Source organism: Aptenodytes forsteri, unplaced genomic scaffold, assembly GCF_000699145.1.
Source record: "Aptenodytes forsteri isolate BGI_AS27 unplaced genomic scaffold, ASM69914v1 Scaffold3, whole genome shotgun sequence".
Lineage (NCBI taxonomy): Eukaryota > Metazoa > Chordata > Aves > Sphenisciformes > Spheniscidae > Aptenodytes > Aptenodytes forsteri.
In genome coordinates, this window is record NW_008795283.1 from 2,384,706 (window position 1) to 2,392,949 (window position 8,244).

At 44.3% G+C, this 8,244-nt stretch overlaps 1 protein-coding gene across 2 annotated transcripts in view; it reads right to left on the reverse strand.

The window, feature by feature from the left end:
- Positions 1-8,207, reverse strand: part of EXD2 (exonuclease 3'-5' domain containing 2) — an 11,567-nt gene extending 3,360 nt beyond the window's left edge. The window contains exons 1-7 of one of the 2 annotated variants that reach the window (XM_009279287.1): positions 8,139-8,207; positions 6,911-7,052; positions 5,700-5,956; positions 4,522-4,648; positions 3,390-3,715; positions 877-983; positions 523-658 (exon numbers count right to left, since the gene is read on the reverse strand). In XM_009279287.1, the coding sequence (XP_009277562.1) occupies positions 523-658; positions 877-983; positions 3,390-3,715; positions 4,522-4,648; positions 5,700-5,914 (911 nt within the window). In that variant the 5' untranslated portion in view covers positions 5,915-5,956; positions 6,911-7,052; positions 8,139-8,207. Of the gene's footprint in view, positions 1-522; positions 659-876; positions 984-3,389; positions 3,716-4,521; positions 4,649-5,699; positions 5,957-6,910; positions 7,313-8,138 lie in introns of those variants that run through there. The other variant, XM_009279286.2, reaches the window with a different exon arrangement.
- Between the last annotated feature and the right edge of the window lie 37 nt (positions 8,208-8,244).

Consider the following 8,244-nt stretch of genomic DNA (forward strand, 5'->3'; position numbering starts at 1 on the left):
AAAAAAAAAAAAAAAAAAAAGTGATTCATACTGTAAAAAAAAAAAAAAGCAATGCACTATGAGAAGCATACCTCTCACTTGAACAGCAGCAGCTGCAAAGACAAAAGTCTCACCCTTTGTGACCTCACAGGCTTCAGGCTCACCTAAACCTTTCAAAAATACAAGGACTAAGTAGTGGAAGGAATAGTACAGCTATTTTCAGAAGGGGATGTCATCAGAACAGTGTGTCTTGGCATACTGCTGCCCCATCATTCAAATTGCAGCACATACATGTTCCATACACTTTGTTCTCTCCAAGGACTGCTACCTCCTGCCTCTGGAAGAAGAGGAAAGGTTGGCCTGCTCAGTATCAAACTTACCCAGACACATACGACTACAGAGCATTCAAACAGTGATAGCCCATCCAGGGTGTGAACAAGCATGATGTTTCAGGCCGCTAACCAAGCTTCTGGATGGCAAACTAGACATAGACCTCAGTCCTGTTTTAAAAGATGCATTTTTCTCCTATCCCACTAAACTCACCGAATATAGGACTCTCGCTTGCCACATACAACACACAGGTTTTCTTTGACTGTCAGATAATAATCAACTTGAGACTCAGGACGTCCTGAAGGCTCAAACCGCAGCTTCACAACAAATGGGTCTGTGCTAACTAGCTCTGAAAGGGTAAAGGCAAATAGAGAATATTCAAGACAAATTTGTATTTGAAAGCTAAAATAACAATGCTAAAACATAGGAGTCATCCTAGTGAATCCCCAACAGTACTTCCAATAAGGAAGGATACAAAAAATTCATGGCCAGTTATCTAAGAAATAAGGCAAAAAAAATTAAAAAGCGCTGTATTTCAAATACCAACAGGAGAATTGGTATGCTCACCTCCAATCCCCTTGTCCAGATACCACTGAGCCTTCTTGCGATCACAAGTGCACAGGGGCTGCCCATCTGGTGCATGCAGGAAGCAGTTGTCATACAGTGGAGATTTCCTGTGAAACACGGGCAGCATTACAGCAACTATAATAGCATGCCAAAAAACCAGAGCTCTCTATAGCTGTGCGTTCCACACTGCAATTCATGCAGCCTCCTCCAAATCACAGGAGTGCCCCTAAACACACACTTAAGGCTGCTGAGCACTGCACGGGCTGCTGCTAAGGGAAGCAGAACATCTCAAAACCTACCTGGGGTTCACCAACTGACTGTAAGGTATCTTTGCTCTCCTGCTGCCAATAGAATTGTAACTCTGAATCCCAGTTTTCAAGAGATGCCATCAATGATGACAGCATTTTCAAAAAAAAATTACATTAGAAAACAAAAGAGAATTGAAGTCAAGAAGGACGATGAGCTAAGAGTAGGCTAAAAGAGAGTGTCAACTTACAGGCAAGGCAACTTCAAGGATCAGCTGCCTAAGCCTGTATTTTAATGTTTTATTAAGACAACTTTTCTAAAACTTAGCGTGAAGAGCAATTACTTCATTCATCCAAGAGAAATACTACAAAAAAGCTCTTGGAGCACTGGGAACCCAAACACTTGAGTCCATGGGAACAATGAAGCTGAGCTGAGGCCCTCTGAAACACAGGCACCTAACCTTAGTCAGTGGCGAAAAGTCCTGCTTGAGCGGTCTCTGGTAGTTTGTGGCAGTGTGTGGAAGGGCTCTGTTTTGAAGAAAATATTTCTTTACTCTGCCAACCTCCTTCAAACAAAACTGAAGAGCAGAGCAGGCTGGGCTCGGGGAGCACCTGGGAGGAACTGGCCAGGGATACAGACATGTGACAATACACTGTGGAAAAGTTTCCCTTCTTTCCAGCAAGATCATATAAATAAGTACTCAGCAGAGCCGTACCAGCTAAAAAGGTTGATTCACAGGCTATGTAATCTGACAAAAGGATTTTTTTCTGAGGTCCACGGGGGGGGGGGGGGGGGGGGACCCAAAAAATACAGGAGGTCTCCTTCCACTGATTTTTTTCTGAGGTCCACGGGGGGGGGAACCCAATAAAACAATAATGATACAGGAGGTCTCCTTCCACTGAGCATCAGCAGTTCAGCTCAATCACCTTGATAATTTGAGCCCTTCCCAACTCTAAATGAATAAACATTAAAACTAAACAGGCTTAAAGAAAGAAAGAGTGGAAAAGGACTTTTGAAATCACATCCAGTCTTATTGCAGACCAGAGCCAGACTGCTGGAGATACTGTGAAAAACAGTGAGTCTACAGATCTCTCATGAAGTCAAGCACGGTTAAAAACAATAAATAAATAAACAAACAAACATGGGGAGATCTCAGTTTCGCTTGGAATGCAATTTTGTTTAAATTTTAATCCTCCCATGAGGTGCAGTCCTTCTGTTTTGTATTACACAGGCTCCAACTGAAAAAAAAAAAAATCTGAAGGGACTTGCTGTGTACAACACAATACTGTTAATGACTGCTAATGAAATCAATATTATTGACTGCATTAGAATGTCTTCATTGCCAATCCAATGAACTTGAAAAGAAGAAAACAAATACTAAAATGACCGGTTTTCTTTCCAAATGGTAATTACAGACAATTTTAGTTCCTACATCCATGTGATTAATTTTATTAGATTGTACCCGAACAAAACCAAACATACTAGCTCTCCACGTCTTCCATTGCACTGAGCTTAAAGAGACTTCTCCATCTCGTTTTAATTTAAAAACAACTGAACTTTCATTAGCAAAAGGCCGTAAGAATTTAGGATTTGCTCCACAAAAATCACCTGTGGTACAGGGATCCTGAATCCAGCAACAGCTGCCCCTGCAAGGCCAAAGTAGTACCATTCCCTCCTCTCTCTCCCTGGCCAACACAGAAATGCAGTGCTTTGATGCTGCCACAGACTGTTCCTTCCTGTGCCCTCTGACACCCCACGTAACCTCTCTCACCCCTCCTAACCTTAGCTTTCAGCTCTGCTCCGTACCCTGACATCTCTGTGGCCACAGTGACCTGGGGGAGCACAGTACAAACAGCAGTCCATGAGGCAGATCCTGCTCACAGGACAAGCTCTATGCAGTTGCCACCTTTTCCCTGGAGAAGACAGGGCACAGCTGTTTGGGCAGTAAATGCCACCCGGACAGCCAACCGCCTCCTGCTGGGACTCTGCTCTCCAGCTAATGCCTCCACAGGAGAAGGAAGGGCAAAAGCTGAAGACAACCCCTCAACCTGCTCGTGACCTAGTACAGATCCAAGTGCTGCCCCCACTTTCAATACCACTAGAGGGAAATGGGGAAAACAGAAACAGGATCTGGCTCCCATGACTGTTAGGTCCCGTGTTTCCTTTCCTAGCTCATATTATCTACTTTGTTTAATGAGTAGAGCATGAGGCATCATGCAAAGTTTTCCACCTGCGGTGCGCGGAGTAAAACAGGCTCATAGACTTACCTTGCAGAATATCCCACACCCAGAGGCTTTCGCTTCTGCCTCCGAGGATCTCTCACTTGTTGACCGCCAGAGGGCTGGCCATTCACTGAAGACTTCCGATTCTTTGTTTTCTGAGGGGAGCGTCCCTCTCCACTCCTCTCCTCTCCCGTGCTGCCACTCCTTCTTCCTCTAAATGGGATATCCACCAAGCCCCGGCATTTACCCAGTGCTTTTTCCCAAGGAGCAACAGAGTTTTCACCTTCAGATGTAGCAGGGAGGCTGGCAAACCCCAGCAAATGGAGGAACAGAGCCACTGAGACCTGGGCATCCCTAGCAGCATAGAGAACCTGCAGAAAGCGTAGACATCGAGATACTGACAAACAGCAAACACTCCCAAACATTATCAGTCTTTAACACTTGGTACAGTAAAGCTAGAAGCTGGATTTATTTCTTTTTGAAGTTCATGCAAAGTTCTGGCATTTGAGTGACACTTTCATAACATCACCACACCCCACATTTTTAGGATCAGTCAGACTTGAAATACTCATGGATGTCCCCAGGAACCGCAAGGGACTGAAAAAAATTCCAGTCAGCCAGGCCTCAAACACCCTCCTGCCCCACCAAGCCCTCCCTAACTAAAAAACCCCTCCCTTTTGATACACTGTCTACAAATATTCAGTGTGGTTATTTATCCTGTCACTCCCTCTACCGGTCACTGATTTTGTAGACATCTGCAGCATGACTGTAAAGAAAGTGAGCAATCACGGAAATCATAATGGTCTAAAGATGGTGAACAAGGTTTCCAGGGTCTCTCTCTTATATTGCACTGACTGCTATAGACTGCAGGAAAGAAAATAATAAAAAGGTAAGGGTTTGGGTGCACAAACACTTCTTCAAGGGATCTTGCCTTATAGACCTTTCAGGATTAAAGGAAAACAAGGGTCAAGAATCCAGGAAGAGTAACAGAAAATTATCTTCATGGAAAAGGAGCAAAATGCGGGCACAGAGTCTGAAATTAATTTCAGACCACAGTCACACACAAGGTTGTGAGGCAAAACTTGAAGAAAGCTCAGATGTGCCTATTGTAGTATCTCTTCTCTACTAAGAAGGTTGCTTTTCCTCCCAAAACACTAAGTTGAAGTGAAAGACGCACCTGATCTTGTGTCAGTTCTTCTGCCTCCCAGTTGCTGCAACGCACATGAGGAGACTTGTCAAGCGGGCAGTTCAGGACCTTTTCAGCTAAAGACTTAAGGCTAAGGCAGTTGTGAAGTAGATCCTTCCTTCAGTTTAACAAAGAAAGTGAAACAAACATATTAAAAATGAAACTATACACCCATGCAAATTTGGATGGCCTCACATACCCTGAACCTGCCAGAACACAATGCACATGGTGCATGACTCCCACTCAAACAGCACACAGCTGCCTGTCAGCTTTATAGGCCCTCTCCCTCCCCGCCCCTAAAATGTCCTTTCTAGATTTAGTAATTATCCAGTGCCTGCAATACGCAAAACAGGCAAGGCTGGGAGTTGGTAACATTTAAGGCTGAAGTGTTTGGCTCTGAACTACCCACTTCTGAACTAAAGAGGTCTATCACAGAGTGATGGACAGCCTGCCGCAGGGATTCATGAGGAGCATGAGTACCAGGAATGACTCAGAGGAATCCTGGCCACTAGAGAGAATTAGTCCATCTTCACTGACAAAAAGGCACCATCAGGTCAGCAAATTCATGCCCCAGATCACTAACAACACACCCATACATATACTGTACGTGAAGAATATTCCCAAGTAAAATATTTTATTTTAGGAAGAATGAAGGATGAGAAAATGGCATCATAACTGTAACCTTTTAATGGAAGCATTGTTATTGGAAGAGAAAATTAGAGATGGTGTATTTTAGTCATTTTTCAAGAAATCCTGTAGTTCAACAGTTCCACTTACGTGCCCCTGGCACATTTACCCCATATTTCTAGACAGTGTATTCAAACATCTGTTAACATGGTGATCATTCTCACTGTGTTACATCACTGTGCCTTCAGCTTCTGGCAAGCTGAAGCATGATACTCAGAAAAGTCCATATGGGTATTGCATGAGAAGACTAACAGACACAATTAGCATACGAAATCTTCATGAAGATTTCATTTCCATTAAGATCACAGAACAGAAGCACGACATGTTCTTGGGCTGCAGCTGTCAATGCCCATGCTCTAAAACCACCCTGAGAACTCCAGACCTACCTGCCTGTTATCATTCAGCATATGCAAATTACTTTTAAAATATTTCCAACTCAAATGATGCCTCAAACAGAGCTGCCTGTGTCTTCAGACACTCACCGCTGCCTCATGGCTAAACACCGGAGATCCACGCTCCCTTTGACTGGAAGACCATAATCATGAAGTAACTTGCAAGCATCTTCCCAGCATCCTACCCCAACTTTCAACACAGCACTATCTGCCATGATGTCCAACAGGGTCTTTGGGATAGCCTGTCCACTGGCAACAAGCCTGGGCAACCGAACAAGAACGCAGAGGCCACTGGAAGAAGCCATCTGTAGGAGGGATACAGGATTTGCTTTTCCCTCCACAGATACCTGAAATAAAGACAAAAATCAGAGCCTGGGTTACAGTATTATTAGCAATACTGAAGCTGCAACAAATTGCAAAAGAGGCCACTGAAGACAGGAAATACCTATCAGTTTATACAGTCAAGTATTGTTACATGTCTCAAATTTTACTGCAAATCATGTGATCTGTTTCACAGTATTACTGTCCCCAAGCTACTTCTTGCCATATTCCTACAAGAGAAACTTTCCCCCTTTCACCCTTCCCCCTCACAGCTGAGCTGGTGGAAGAAGTCAGACACGTTTCTTAAACCACACCAGCACAAAGCTACCCACTACATAAATGTTTATGGCAAACACATTGGTTAGCTGTGGCTTATACTAATGACTGTGGGATGAATAAATTTCCAGCCAAAACAATGGCAAAGCCAGGCTTTATAAATGACTCAAAGCCTGTTTTGAGAGTTCACACAGGCAAATGTACAAGCGGAAGAGGAACTTCGCTTTCTGGTAGTCCCAGTGAGTATCTGTACTGTACACTGTATAGTGTACTACTATAGCTACGTATCAATATTATCCTCCTTTTTGGATTTATTATTCTTAAGAAATAGTTTCTTAAGTACGTAGCTGGATTTAAAATAGCATAAACCCAAGCTACTTCTAGTAAATCACCTTTAAAGAGATATTATGTAAAACACATAACGCTATATTTAGCCATACAATTATCACTATGTTTAGCATAGTCGATTTATCACAGGAGTTCAGTAAACAAATACAACTAGTGAATTAAAAACTGACAGTCAGCACACTTAAACGTGAGAACAATCAAAATTAGCAGCTACTTCACTGCTGTCATGACACATAATCACACAGGCAGTTTCAACAGTCAGTCTTGTATCCATTTAAGCAAAGGAATCACTCCACCCTCAATGATTTCCCGTTGCAATTTGCAATCTAGAGGAGAGGCGCTTCTTGATCACTCACCCACTCACAATCAATTCCAAGCACTGGCCACTTCTCCAGCTCCTTCTTCAGCAAAGGCTCAACACGATCCCACTCCTCCTGCTCTGAAACTATCACTATGTCTGCACCAAGGGTCCTCTCTACCCAGGAAAAGGTGGGAGATCTGAAGAAGGAAAGCACCTCCTTATCCTCTGTCTTAATCAGTTTCTCATCTCCCGAGTTTACAACTGCTTCCTCTTGCTGACTACAGCATGCTTTTCCTTTCCGACGCTGCGTTGCTTTCCACAAAACCAGGCCCCCCACTGCAACACCCAGCAGGGTCGCCAAAGTAATCGTCACTGCTGTTTGCTTGGGCATTTTTTTATCCCCCTTTTCCCCCCTTCACTTCACCTACTCAAAACGGCATTGTAGGATTTTATCATGGCCTGCAAAGAAAAATGAGAGAGGTGGAAATTAAAGACAACTTAATGAAACGTGTTTAGAGGTATAAAATACACCCACTGGTATCATAACAAGGTTCTAGCTACAACTCGCGATCCTGACACAAAAAGGACCGGGTCCCACTTTGATGGACCGGGGGTCAGGGGACAGACTGCTGCAGCGGTGGATTGGGCAGTAACTGGAGACTGAACGCTGCTGTTGATCACACCACCAAAAACCTTAAAGGGAATCCATTGATTTATACGGGTGCAGCTGGATGCTTCCACAAACTCTGATATTCCAAAAATAAGCAAGTCAGGGCTATTAACAACATCTTTTAGCTCAGTTTGGAACCAGACCAACCTGAACAAGGACAAGACAAAATTACTGCAGAATAAGCACGTCCATTCATGCATTAGTAAATAATAGGCATCGTCCATTACATTCACATCCGTACTAAGGTCAAATGGCAGGCATTGAAAAGCCCTAAAGAAGCTATTTATAACATAGTTTTCCCTCCGTCATACAAAAGCTTAGCTCCCCTTCAGCAAGCTGAAATCAATCCTGCCCCTGCATCCCCATCTCCCCAACCCACCGCGTTATTTTTAAAGGTCTGCCCTTACGCGCCTTTCGACACAAGCAGAAGCTGTGGCGTCAGTGCTCCTACAGCCCTGTGCAGCCGCTAACAGCATTCAGAGCACGGGCACGGACACCTGCCTGAACGCTTGTGAAGTGACGGGTAATTTACTCTCACTTCTTAAACTGAGCGAGAAGACCGAAAGCAATGAGGGCCACCCGCACCTATGGCCTCTCCCCCCGCGTCCGCTACCTCTTTGGGAACCGGGGGGTGCAGGTGCAGACGGCGGCCAGGTGATCCCAGGCAGCCGGCTTGTGCGGATCCCCCCATCCCGCCCCGACAGGAGAAGCCCCGATGA